This window comes from Acipenser ruthenus, chromosome 13, assembly GCF_902713425.1.
Source record: "Acipenser ruthenus chromosome 13, fAciRut3.2 maternal haplotype, whole genome shotgun sequence".
NCBI lineage: Eukaryota > Metazoa > Chordata > Actinopteri > Acipenseriformes > Acipenseridae > Acipenser > Acipenser ruthenus.
In genome coordinates this window covers 37,416,089-37,430,617 of record NC_081201.1, presented here as the reverse complement: position 1 = coordinate 37,430,617, position 14,529 = coordinate 37,416,089, and the positions used below count along the sequence as shown (strand labels likewise).

Sequence of the window (14,529 nt, the reverse complement as noted above, 5' to 3'; positions counted from 1 at the left end):
AAACAATTCATGGAGTATCCATAACAAAAAGTAAATCAATATGGTTTTAAACTTTCACTTTTGACACTTTTCCCTATTTTCACTGGAGTGGAGAGGCAAATCCAAGTACCAGAAGCTGTCTACTCTAGGCTTTCAAACTCTACAATTGATTTTTAAAGTGGATTAAAGCAACACATAATCCAAAAGTGGAATTATTGTATTTTCAGGAGCTCAGTGGTTTACTAGTGGACTGTAGCAGACAGTAAAGTTGGCAGTATTGGAGCCATGGATATCCTAGTTGAAAATAAGCAGCAGAGGTATAGTTACGTGCACTGGGTGTGCACAAATATTAATCTCTACTGAAAGCTCTCGCACTTTGCTTAAGCATATGCCAGGCTGTGCATTGGACCTGGGGATGGATATCATGTGCTGTGCAATAAGACTGGGATACATTCTGGGGTGTTTTGAATTCTGGTTCTGATTCCATTCATTGCATATACATTGAAGTTGACTGGTGTCATGTTTCACTAAAAAGAAGTTTTCCATAGAAGAGGATGTGCAGAAAAGGATTCCAAATACGCACAGAACATGTTTCCATAATTTGACTTATGAGTAAACACACATTTCATACATGTGCATTCTTCATCACATTACAGTCTTAAATCAACAGTCATCTTTAATATTACAATATCTAGAATAATACAATATGTAGACTCTACATCAATTTTTATAGAATATTACACAGACAGTTGCTAAATCTAATCATTGTTAATATAGGGGAAATTCATATTTGATTCCAGCTCTCTGGTCTAAACAAAGATAGGGATTTTGCTCAAACCACACAAAAGGGAGTTAATACCACGCAAAGCCTTTTTTGGAACATGGCATTTGGAACATCCAATACGGAAACCAGCTATTAAGTCAACGTTTGCAACTGCACCCTTTTTGTCCAGTAAACTCATTAAGTCAGGGAGTGTTTCCATAATTAATATACTAGAAGAGCTCAATCTTCAGCTAGCTAGAGACGAGGCTTGGGGTTTACATTTGGATCGGGCCTATACTTCTGCTAGATTTAACAGCATTGGTGCTCCAGCAACGTGCCCCTGATACATTTTATTTAAATAGATGGTAACTCTTTTAAATTCCTAAACGAAATAAATGTGCCAAGCCAAATACATCCACAAAGCATTAAATCAGCCCCTTTGGCTAATGTTAGTTTTCTTTATATTTAATTTAGTTATAATCCCACATGATTGACTGGACAGTGTGTGACTATCTCAATGGAGATCCTCATGCCCTTTTAAAGAGTGCTTTTGGGACAAGGCCTGGCTTTTCTAAATAAACAAAGCTTTCAAAAAAGCCGGAAACTCACTGCCATCACTGAACTGACTGGGTGTGACTGAAACGCAGGCAGCTGCAAAGAATGAGAAAAGGAACAATGTCATTGGTCCTATAATTGTGTAATGTATTGCAATGCGTTGTCAATATACATGAAAATCAATCACTTTAGTGCTTTCACTAGCTTTAAGTGTTCCCTACCTTGGGAAGCAGTGGCTCTTGGCTGATTACCAACTTCATTTGTTAGCAGTCAGTAACCTTTATTAAAGAAGAGCAATTGCTTTGATCAGCTGCAGTGTTGTGTAAATGCAGCTGCACAGATTGAACATGAACTGAACTGTCTATCTGCACTTGTCTAATTTGAGGGTGTGAATGGATTTGGTGCATAATTGCAATTCTGTCTTCCATTGTCTAACGTCCGAGGTAGACTTGCAAAATTCTGGATAGGAACATGTCAATGCCAATAAAAGTGTCAAGTTCAATGACTTACTTACTGCTAAAATCATAATAATAATAATAATAATAATAATAATAATAATAATAATAATAATAATAATAATATAGAACGTCTGTACAGCACTGAGACACTACGTTTAAAAAAAACCAACTGTACTGCTGAACCTCGTCTTTTTTAATATTAGCATCACAAGGGTATAGATGAGCCTCTTCAGTGAGTTACAGGAAAACAATTCATAAATTTTATAAATTACCCTTCGGTCTTGTAATCTATGAAGTCACAGAAACCCTAGATGGAATTATTTTCCTGTAACTCACTGAAGCCCATCTATTATTCTATATATATATATATATATATATATATATATATATATATATATATATATATATATATATATATATATATATATATATATATATATTTAGAACCTGCTAGATGCACCTGTGATTGTTTGAACTGGCATGTAATGTAAAAATTATGTCAATGTTCCTGTTTAACCTAACTCCAGGGCAGCACTGTGGTCCTTCAGTTTAAACACTTACTATTTTTACTACAATACTACATAGCAGGCTATATTTTCAGTAACACTTTTTTCATTTCACTCACTCGTTTCATTCCATATAAAGCAAATAATAGTGTAGTGCAGGGGTGGCCAACCCTGGTCCTGGAGAGCCACAATCCTGCCAATGTTCTTTAAATCAATGGCTATAGACCAGGAAAAAGCTTCTATAACCCCAGCAAAGAACGTTCTATTTCTAAGGTCTGGATGCATGGAGCTTTATTAATCAAGTGTATAATTAGTTTTGTCAATGATGGATGAAGCTCTCCTGTAAAGTGCTGCTGCACCTTGGTGGAATGACATCATTTATCTAAGTCATAGCCAGTCCTGCCAACAAGCTGATTGGCAGCTTGTCTAGTCATTGACAAAGTACCCATTACTTTGATAGGCACTTGTTAGATGGACTGGGGGATGATAGGTGACTTAGTCATTATGGAGCCTCTCATTATTTCCCATACCTAGTTAAGTAATAACAATATCATTCCCCTTTGAAATTAAGTTTCAGTGTTAAACAAGAGGAGTTCTCAAGATGAGTGGTGAGCGATATCAATAATGAGCAGGTGCTGGCTAAGGTGGCAGTCCTATAATCTTGATGCCCATTGGCAGTTACTTCCATCTCCCAGGATTCATCTAATTGTGGTGGAGCAATATTATTATTGTTTGTTTATTTAGCAGATGCCTTTATCCAAGGTGAGTTACAGAGATTAGGGTGTGTGAATTATCCATCAGCTGCAGAGTCACTTACACCAACATCTCACGTGAGAGACAGAGCACAAGGAGGTTAAGTGACTTGCTCAGGGTCACACCATGAGTCAGTGGCTAAGCCGGGATTTGAACCGGGGACCTCCTGGTTATAAGCCCTTTTCTTTAACCACCGGACCACACAGTCTCATAGAAAGCTAAGTGGCCAAGTGGAAACAAATAAAAAACATAATGGAAAGAGAAGCGACTGACCACGCATATAAAGCAATGCATTAGAAGTGACAGGGCTTGTCTGTGCTGGGGTTGAACGAAGATTAGTCCCTTATGCTCTTTATAAACTTGTGTTCCTTTTCATCCAACTTTCATTGAAACTACATCATTAGCCTGTGCAACTGTGGGATGGTCTTAAAGTGAGGAACTAAAATCAATGCCTTCCTTTTCAATGCTTTCTTTCACACCATTTTAAATGCTAAGTGTAAAAAACGCTATCAAATGTTTATAGGTGCTATAAAGCTACAAGATGACTGTTGTTTTTACATACAAACATGAATCAAAGGCAGTTACCAAAATAGAGAAAACGCTCTAACCCAATTCAAAGAGCTATATAAGAAACAAGTATGCTACAGCTTGAAGCAAAGGTAATTCAAGATTCCTGCTAACCAAGTAACACATACGAGTAAAAAAATACCAACAATATATTAGATTCCTGCTAGAATCCTATGGCACCCATATGTTCTGCAGATGAGGAACCTGTATGAATTTTGGCAGTATCATGCAATCACCTGCAGAACTTTGTATACAGGTTTTGGAAATACACCAAGCACAGCTTTTCATGCTTAAATTGTATCTATTCTGCTATGTCTCAGATGCATTTAGTTACATTTACAAGTCATTGCATACATTGTTTGTATTTATTGTTTTGTTAAATGTTGTGCGACCCACAGCAATTCCTGTTCATGTTGATTAGCAGACATGAACATCAATGCTAACGTTAATGACCCAAAGTAAAAGGATCAGTCTGACCTGCTAAAACCATTGATATTCAATCTTTCCTAAAGTTCCAGGGTGTTGAGTTTCAGTCACGGACAGACTTGAAACATAACCCAGTTTTTCCAAATCTAGTCCTTCCCCAAGTGACAGGATTAAGGGAATTAGAGTTAGAGTTATACACATTTTAGTTTTTTGAACACTTGCATTACATAGTTCCATTTTGTTAAAGGAGCAATAGGAAGAGACTAAAACAACACATTTAGTTTGAAAGCTTGGATACTCTATTTATTTGTGGTTAGATTATTTTAACAGAAGTGGAACATATTGCTTAAGTGTGTTCTGGCAGCAAGCAAGTCAATGCAGCCTGTTATCACTGCTAGGAAACAGTGAAAGAACACCAGTGTCTGTAAGAATAAACTGCTGAATTAGCTGAGAATTTCTTCAGGCTAGTTGGACCCAATCAAGAGCACACTTAACCCTTGCTGCTTTATATCAAATGTAGTAGCTTGGATCTGGTATTAAGCCCCCTTTTCACTACAATTTCTTGTATGCATTTAACAGAAAACAAATTAAACAAAAAAGTAAAACAACGACCTCAATCACAAGTGATATGCTTTGCAAAGAGACTTGTGTTTCAAAATTAGGTCAGTGTGGCCTAGCTTGCAACAAAGGAACAGTCAGGGATTAATTACTTTCAGTTGCAAAATGTACTGAGTAGGCCTCATTTTCTGTTTTGCTTTTTTTTTTTTTTTGCTTTTTTTTTAATAATGTTAGTATAAGAGCTGGTTTAGCATTTCATAATAACAAGTCAACAGACCACCCTTGAAAGCTACATTATAAACAAAAACAGTTGGTGCAAGCTGTAACTGCAAGTTAAATCACAGGTTGACATGAGCCAATCTTTTTGTTTTGCTGCTCATTAAAAGATGTTGACAAGGTTAATGGATTAAAAGGAATGCTGTATCTTTCCTTTTCTTTTTTTATGTTGCCGCCGACCTTAAACACAAGCTCCAACTTTCCCAAAGTGTCCCTGTTTCCATTAAAGTAATCTAGATAATTAATATACAAGTCTAGGAGACATTCTTGCAGCGAAAGGCAACGATTTGGCCCCTAGCCTAAACCAACAGTGGGAGAAAAAAAAAAAGCAGCAGGGATCGTTGGCCAGAGGGAGCCCCCAGATGGAGCTAACGTACAGCTTCAGGATTGCAGAGAAGGGGAACGGAGTATCAGAAAAACAAAAAGAAAACAGCTTTGGGGGTACTCACCACTCTCGCTCTTCTCAATCACGTCCACCACTTCCCCTGCTTGCAGGCTGATCTCAGAATTCTCTTGTTTCTCGTAGTTGGCCACCACCACATACTGCTCCAGCACCATGGGATCAGAGTTGTCGGCTCCTGGGGATGGGAAAAAGCAAGCTGTCAGCCAGCTTCCAGCCACGGCTCCCCGCGAGCGACCACCGGGCACCCGACTCGCCATAGGCCAATTCGTCAGCGGACCACAGCCAATCAGAACACAACATAGGCTCAATGCATATTCCCAAGCTTCTGGCCATATAGCTGAATCGTCCTCCGGCCCACACTGAAGCACAGAGAAACATTTGAAAAAAAAAAAGAAAAAGAAGGAAAAGACCTGAATTTTTCAGTTTCTTTGGTTAACGGGCTTCCATGTTGGCAGTTTGGCAAACAAGGCCTCCATAGTCCTGCTTTCGGCAGGGAGAGACAGAGAGAGAGAGAGCAAGAGAGAGAGCTGCAGACAGCCGAAGATGGGAATCAAGGAAAAGTTCCCCAGGAAAATAAACAGTCTGCAAGAGTCCTTCTCCTCTGTGAGACTGGCGCTGGAAAGCGAGTGGGGGGTTGTGGACGCCAATCATAAGAGTCGACACTACAGCCCTTAAATAGAAACATATGAGTGGGACGGAGCTTCAGAGAAAGGGGGGGTGGGCCTTCGTTTATATGAAACACAAGGGAAAAGCATTTCGCTCGGGTTAGTCAGCTTGATTTTTAACCTTTTAAGTGCTGAGAATTTGTTCAGAATATGGTTGTCATTTAGTATTTTTTTTTTGTTATGTTACCAAAATAATCATAGAGCTCGAGGCTTTAGGTGCAGCGTGGAGACTGAAGGATCTTCTCAGATCATTAGAGGGTTAGATGCATAATTAGCTTGACGCTAAATGGATAATTCCAGTCTTGAGTATTAGTGCAAAAATAAATCATGCATTACGGCTTCTACACATGTAGTAAACTCAATCAAAAAAATACCACCCTATGGTCAAGGTGATACTATTCCAGAGAGAGCAAATTGTGGTTGTTTTGTGACACTTGTCTATCAGATGTTAAATAAGCAGTTTTTTTCACCCTCAAATATGTTGCGGCTTCAACAACGCTAAATTATCCATTGAGTTACTAATTATGCATTTTTTTCTTACGTTTTTGTCTTCCTGCATTATTACACAATCTCTCCAAAGGGAAATCACAAGACTACTGAAACATTCCCTAGATCAGTCGTCTTATTTACTTCAGAGTTGTTTTTGTAGTCTGAAGATTAAGCAATCTCTGCCGGCAGTTCTTCCTTCCAATTGCTAGATCAACCTCACTTTTGAGCAGCAACACCAGCTGGCAGGAGAGAGGCTTGCAAAGCTGCAGGCTCTCTCTCAGACTGGACTGTAAAGGCAGGATAACACTTGAACAGTGTGAGCAGGGATACCCCATTTGTTCACTGGAGGATGTTTAAAGTTACAGAGCACCAGGTATGAACTGCTTTCTCAATCACAGAGTAAGAGGATCCAAGTGGGATCTAAATTTGGCAACCTGATGTGTTCTCATTAGAGATGAAACATGTATTGTGCAGTCTGACTCAGGTCTCAATATTGCTTGAAGGCACGCACAGGTGGTCATGCTGGGGAGTTAGTAGCAGAAAAGTCAGGTTTGCTCCAGGCAATTTTAAATCTTCTGGAGTAGTGAAAGATTTAGAAATACAAAATAATAATACAAAAATGAAGTGCCTCTTTTTTATAGAGTGGGGCTCTATAAAAAAAGAGTACTGTACTGTCTTCGAGGACAAACCTTTGCTTCTAGCTTCAAGTAAAAGCTTTACCGAAGAAGCTGGAAGTACAGCAAGCGCTCTCTTCCAAGTCCAGACTGTCATGTTGACCTCGAGCATGATTTGAATTTAACAGTCTGCTAAAATGCTAGAATGCTGTGAATATGTGGTTGTATCCCCCCCCCCCCCCCCCCCCCCCTGCTGTTTTGCAGGAGGTTATTTATGATAATGGCAGGGGGGGGACTCTAAACTCATTAGTGCATAATCAGTTGACTGACAGGTTAACTCAGATGCTTACCGTAAGATGCCAAAAAAAACGTCTGGCCACATAACCCTGATTTACAAACTTAACCCTTTACAGCCTGATCGCTGACTAATAGTCTCAAGAAACACTTACAAGAAGCAGTTGTTTCCGAGTTTTTAGCCTTTCCAATCTTGTATGGTTAAGATTGTTTTGGCTTTTTTCCACCTTTTGTTTTCCAGCAACACAAACAGAACTACAGAAAGGACAATTTCCCAGAAGAGCATATGATTTGGCACTCTACTGCAAACACATGCAAATGTTCAAATCTGTAAACAGCTGGTCCTGCAGAACAAATACCCCAATCACGGAAATCCACCCAATCAATCGAAACCTTTAACATAGTGTACATACAAAGCCATGGAGCCAATAAGAGGAACCTCCCTACTAGATGAAATACCAGTCCAGGAACATCCAGAATAATAAATGTTACGGGACTATTGAACGAGGTGGTGATTCTGGATTAGCATTAGTCTCGGGCTTCCTAATGTTATTTTAGGCAGGGTAGTCCAAGATAATCAGTCTTAAAAAAAAAAAGAAAAATGCACTGCTAACACAACCAAACAAAAGCACACACCATTGAGCAGGAAGTGCAAATGGAGACCCCAAATAATAAGAGATGTGATAAAAAGCCATGCTGCCACCACCACCCCAGCACACACTGATGGAGGTACCTGGGACCCCTTTCTTCGGACTCTCTGACAGCCTGTACATCCATACTGCAGATCCCAACAGAGGCAGCAGGGAAACAAAAACAACAGTTATTACCTCAGCCATGGATCATTAACACTTAGAAAAGTTGTGTTCTGTATTTGTTCAGCTCCAATTTCATGCACTAAAGCCATCAAAACAACTTTCATTTTTATAAGACCCACGTGATATAAGGAAAAATACAGCAATGTTATAACGAGTTTCAGCAGTTTGTATTCTGTAACCCTGAATAACTCTTTTCCGACCTATAGTTTGTTGGTTATGTACAGTAAACTTGTGCTGATCCGGACCCCAGTAGTCTGAACTGACCTATAATCTGAACCATGCTATCATAATGCATGCTGGTAGCAGCTGTAGAGACTTCAATATCATAATTCCATAATACGGGTGGAAACAATTTACAACAGCAGTAGCTGCTTGATGAAATGTATCAAAAACATAAAATAAAAGCTATACACAAGGTATTTTTCATATGGTACTAATTAAGATCGACAATCTTAACAAATCACTAATCTGAATAGGGTCTAGTCCCAACTGTATTACAGTATTTCATTACAGTTTCTATAGTAATGTAATGTCATAGTGGCCCCAAATGGCATTTTAGAGGCAATGTATGCTTGTTTGCAAGTGTCCAATTATATGAGGAAGGCTGGAATTTTAAACTACGGTAGGTACTGTATCGCGGGAGTGTGTATGTTCTTTCACTGTGAGATTTTAAAGTACGGTAGGTACTGTATCTCGGGAGTGTGTATGTTCTTTCACTGTGAGATTTTAAAGTACGGTAGGTACTGTATCTCGGGAGTGTGTATGTTCTTTCACTGTGAGATTTTAAACTACGGTAGGTACTGTATCGCGGGAGTGTGTATGTTCTTTCACTGTGAGATTTTAAAGTACGGTAGGTACTGTATCTCGGGAGTGTGTATGTTCTTTCACTGTGAGATTTTAAACTACGGTAGGTACTGTATCGCGGGAGTGTGTATGTTCTTTCACTGTGAGATTTTAAAGTACGGTAGGTACTGTATCTCGGGAGTGTGTATGTTCTTTCACTGTGAGATTTTAAACTACGGTAGGTACTGTATCGCGGGAGTGTGTATGTTCTTTCACTGTGAGATTTTAAACTATGGTAGATACTGTATCGCGGGAGTGTGTATGTTCTTTCACTGAAGCCTGTTATACTCCACATTGGGCTGGCAGAGAAGTTTTATCTTTTTTCCAATAGGCTTCCATCTCGCGCTTTATCCTGAGTTCTGATTGCCTTGCTGGAATGTTTCCGTGCTTTAGCTGAATCTATGTTTTGCCACCCTGAAGGATCTTCTCAGGCCATCACAGCATGACTGTAATATATCACACTGAATCAAGTGATGCATTTACTTAGATGTGATGTGTGGTGGGTGACAAGAGTAAGAAAACCACTCTATCTCACAAGGTGGGTCATCTCACCACTACAGTGATCAATACCATGATGCAAAACATAGGCTTCGATCTCACGCCTTAACAACAACAAAAAAAGACAACTTCAATAGCAATTCTCTAGTACTTTAATGAGTTATACTTAATTCTGCTTTATAAGTGACAACACATAGAAACATAAAACAAGACAAGAATGCTTGGTACTGCACGTCATCCCTTTGACGTATTGCAGGGACAGTCTTTTTAAGTTCCGCTGTTGCCTTTTGTGAAGTCTCCCAAGAAAATCCTTGTAAACAGCATTTTTCATCTCATTTTTATGGTAAAATCTTTACAATCTTTTAAACAAATATATACATGCCGGCCATAAACAGCGTGTTTGTTTTTTACTGAAGACGATGGCAGTTAACAAACTTCCCCCAATTAGGCACACAGTCCTTTGCACAGCTTTCTACACATGATTGATATTAGAACTCTACCCAGCATCCAAACTAATGCCTTCCAGGTTTTTCTAACAGCTAAGTCGCATGTCCATTTCTGTGCAGTTGTTTTTTTATTTGTTGTTGTTGTTGTTTTTTTTTTACTTTTCTGCCACAGTCTCGCATTACCCTAAACCCAGGAATGTGGTGTCAGGGGCATCCAGTGCCCCTGAGCCCTGTTTAACAATCCCTCTCTTTGTTTACAGGGTCTCTTTCTCTCATTTAACTTGAGAAAGCACTATCAGGCCAGCTTCCATTTCGATTGGCTAAGACTTAAATGTTTGCTTCCTGTTTCCTCCCTCTGCAAAATCCCACAGTGGACAACAGTAGGGTTTTGTAAGAATGTAGTTCTTCTTGGAGAAAAAACAAGAAAGTATGAGATTTATGACAGTAGTGTTGCATAATAACCTTCCTTGCACTTAAACTGCTTGCTTTCAAATTACAGCTGCTTTGCAAAGCCTTCAGGTTGCTTGTTGTCTGCAGCAGTCATTGTGTGCACTTGCCAGTATCATTGGGAGGATTCAATTTTGGTTCTACTAGAACTTATGATAAGTATGTAACACAGAGGGGATATATCAAGATATTATGCACTATTACAAAGTCTACTTTGGTCATTTTTGTCTTCTTGAGGATCATAAGGAAACTTTCTCTGCAATTATAATGATTAATTTCAGAGGGTGGTAGTCAAACTTGGCAAACACTTAGCTTTTTTTTTGTTAGTTTGTTTTAAAAAAAAAAGAACACTGGCCCCATGAATGGTAAATATTTCTCAGAATTAAACACATGTATTAAAAACAGATTGTTTTAAGAAATCTGCTCCCAATGTTTGAAAACAGATTATGTTGCAATAATGACCTTCTCATCGGAGAATGTTAGTATCTGAAGCTCTGCTAGGAAGGAAACAGAAATATGTTATATCCATGTGCACTTCTCAAATCAGCAAAGGCAATGTTGTGCCTGTCGGGTTCTTAAGTGCACCTACACATAGACCTTTATAGGAACCTCTATATGAATCTCCTATTGCTGCCAATGCATCACTGCGTTTTGTTCAGAAAGGAAATTGTCAATCTACTCTACAGCTGCAGGCATTGAACTTGAAGCTGTTTCTCACTTTTCTTCGGTTAAAAGCTCCTCAGGACCAAAGCAAAAGACTTTCAATGACTGACCAAGGACATTCTGAAGCTGGAAGGACATTATATAGAGCGTATAGAACCATTTAGACTATTCAGTCGAGCTGCAATGAATCTGCAATGATTAAATCCAGTCATTGAGAGCATAAAGAGTTCAAAGAGTCTTGGCTTGGACGGAAACTCCCACGTGCGAATCATAGCCCTGCAGAGCCGCTGTGGATTGAATCCTGTGAGAACACGGACAGACCACTGTGCCACCAGCACGAGATAACAAACTCAAAATCACCAGGTTGCCCTACAGAGGCATAGACCATCTTGTAAATTCCAGAAACACAATAGATTAATTATTGGTTGCTCAATGCATGAGCTGGCTCAATTAACAGCGACTTTTACCAACATGACAAATTTCAGTTTCCAGTTTCCATCCATAAAGATAACTTTTCTTTTACGTTGGCCTGAAAATTATAATGCAATCTGAACAGTCTACAATCTTTTTGGCAACATTTTGATTGGTTCTTGGTGGGGTTTGTTTGTTCCACAAAAAGGCATGTGACTCCATTAACATAGCACCATTACATGTCCTTTTTATGCTACCTACCCTTTAAGCACAGTACCTGTTTTGAAAGACAATACCAAGTTCACAGAACATAAACTGGCACTGGGCCGCTCGATTCCAATACTGAGCTCAAAGCATTACCCATTCATACTGGTACCAACCCTTCAAACGAACAAAAAATAAAAATAACAAAATCTTGCATAGTTTTCTATTTCTAGCAGCAGCTACACAGCCACTTTCTGTCGTGGTCAACTGGAGAATATTCCCAATGGTAATGAGAATGTGTGCCAATCTATTTAACTGCAGTCTCCCTTACTCCCTGGAGAAGACTTGGTGTAATTTTACTGATGACAAAAAACACTTACCCAGGCGTGAACTTTGGGGTACAAGGTCAAAAGGGCAAAGCTGGAGCCCAGGAGCCATCCACTAATGACAGCCAGACTTTTTATCCACAGAAATATTGAAGTGACTGGCGATGTCTTTCAAAACTCTCCCCCAGGATTTAATGAGTAGATTCTATTTAGAAAGCACGTTCTCAAATACATAATGTTACTAGATCATTTAGTAACATTGGGCCTGGTTTACTGAAGTTCTGTGGACACTGAAAAATGCATGCGCTGGTGTAACTTCATCTGTGCTTTAAAAAGTCTGCAGAGGCACTTTTCCGATTCCTTCTGCCAAGTACGTATGCAAGTTTCACAATCTTGAAGTTTAACAAAAGGTTTAACTGCTTCATCGTGGAACAAAAAATAAAGTTCCCAGAAAAAATGTGCATTTTGGTCATTGTGGGTCTTTACTAAATGTGAGGTATTATTTATTTTTGAGCCAGGGGTCTCAGTGTACAAGCACAGGGGAGCTAATTGAAAAACGCACTTCAAACTAACGCAGCAGGATTACTAAGCAAACCCCTGCAGCCTTTTATTGGCTCGTGCCGTAGATACTTTTATGAATCTATTATAGTAATACTTCTTTAAAAGATGATGGGGTTTAACCCACAAAAGCAATGCATCTTTATACCTCAACCCTATATAAATAGCAGTATGCAGCTGCAGCAGATAAAATACCAGTGAAGGTCCAGGAGATCGCAAACAGTCAAATGAACCTACTGTGGTGTGTACTGTGTACTGGCCCCATTTCCAACCCCATCCTCAAACTCATAGTCTATTACAGATTCTGTATAGGCAGGAACTTAAAACAGAGCCCCTTATCCCTCCCTGCCCTCTCAGTCTGTCTCAACACTGGCCTGATTGATACCTTGCAAACATTGTGATCTAGTCTAGTTGTACATCAGTCGGAAATCACTTCTACTTGGCAAGTAAACAGAGCTGCCTGATATTTTCAACCCCCACCAACCCACTTCACATCTGGCCCTCACATGCATGCAGACCAATACACACAGAAATTACTCCCCAGTATAGCTAGCTGTGCAAAACAACTCAGATGCCAGTGCAGTCTATAAAAAACACACTTATAAACTGTAGACTAAATGACGGAACAAGCAAAAAGAAATCTGCACTGATGTTTTTTGTATTGACTTTTTTTTACATGAGACGGAGAGGGGCTGCATTTCGCTGCATGACTGCCAAACCTCCAGGCTATGGTCAACAGTTTTGTGGAAGTTGGTACTGAATTGGAACGGCAAGGGCTGGACGCAAAACACACACTATGCGGTTCAAAGACAAACGTCTTACCATTCACCTAAAAAGCAAGCTCTGCAGTCGAGAGGTAAGTATAGGTCTTATGCTGATGTCAATATTATTTACTCATCAGCCGCTCATCCATGCAAAGTTAAGGAATATTTCAACAAAGGCTTCATTAGCCGAACCAATCTGTGGACAGAATTGTTATGCAGAATAAGAACAATAATAAGTGGTCAAGTTTAACTCCTGGGTAAGGCCTTTTCCAGATATAGTAAAAAAAGTACAAATGTGAAATATATTCAAGTTCAGTATTTCAATATCTGACCAAACACTGCCTAAAATGTATTACTATAATTTGTTCCTGTAACAGAATTTCTAAATGACTGTATGAAAATGATATACTGCTTGGAGATCAATGCATGAGTGATGCCTGAAATAAATAGCACTCATTATGTTGTACAGTTCTACCCTACAGTAAATTATACACCACAATGAGTTCTAATTGTTTACAGAGGTAATTTGATGTGGCATTGGTATGGTGGTTTTATGTTCGGTATGTTGGAATATTGGTTTGAATGCTGAATATCCCCGTATTCATCCTCCATTTCCAGCACTTACCATGCGCTGTAGTTACAATGCAGTTAAACTGCAGTCACACTAAGCTCAGCTGTTATTCAGTTTTTCATTCGGGAGAGGATTAAAGTTCCTCACAGAAAGAAGGAGGTTTGAAAAAGGACGTCTGCCTATACCTGAAGTACTCAGGGGATTGAGCCAAGATACATAAGCTGTGTAACAGAGAGTGTTACAATAGCGGGCAGCCCGGACTAGTACTATAACAAGGATGGAGGTGGCAGCATTCACTCCCTCCCTCACACCATCTTGGAAGCCAGATGGACTTAAGTTACTGAGGATCAATTCTGTCTGTTCAAAGTCAGCCAGGCTCACTCCAATTAGAATTAATGTCAGTTTGATGACCCCACCCCACCCCCATCCCTCTCAAGGTGCCATCTAAACAAAGAAGATAAACAATAGCATTCCAAAACAATCATTTAAGATGTCTATAGTATAATCTTATAGGAGTTTTGAGTTTTTGTATTCAGTACTTATAGCATCATGTATATTATCTTACTATATCATGGTAAATCAACTGTATAGTAATCTCAACAGGTATAATATCTGTGTATATATTCCACATAAATTGCTGGCCTTTGTTTCTCGTCCCTGCCTTCTCTACAGCCCGG

General features: G+C 39.3%; 1 protein-coding gene across 6 annotated transcripts in view; it reads right to left on the bottom strand.

The window, feature by feature from the left end:
* Window positions 1-14,529, bottom strand: part of LOC117418091 (SH3 and PX domain-containing protein 2A-like) — a 90,648-nt gene that overhangs the window by 29,798 nt on the left and 46,321 nt on the right. For 4 of the 6 annotated variants that reach the window (XM_034030671.3, XM_034030673.3, XM_058985279.1 and 1 more), the window contains 2 exons: window positions 8,040-8,084; window positions 5,291-5,419 (listed from right to left, as the gene is read on the bottom strand). In XM_034030671.3, the coding sequence (XP_033886562.2) occupies window positions 5,291-5,419; window positions 8,040-8,084 (174 nt within the window). The remainder of the gene's footprint in view (window positions 1-5,290; window positions 5,420-8,039; window positions 8,085-14,529) is intronic. The other 2 variants (XM_034030672.3, XM_058985277.1) reach the window with 1 other exon arrangement.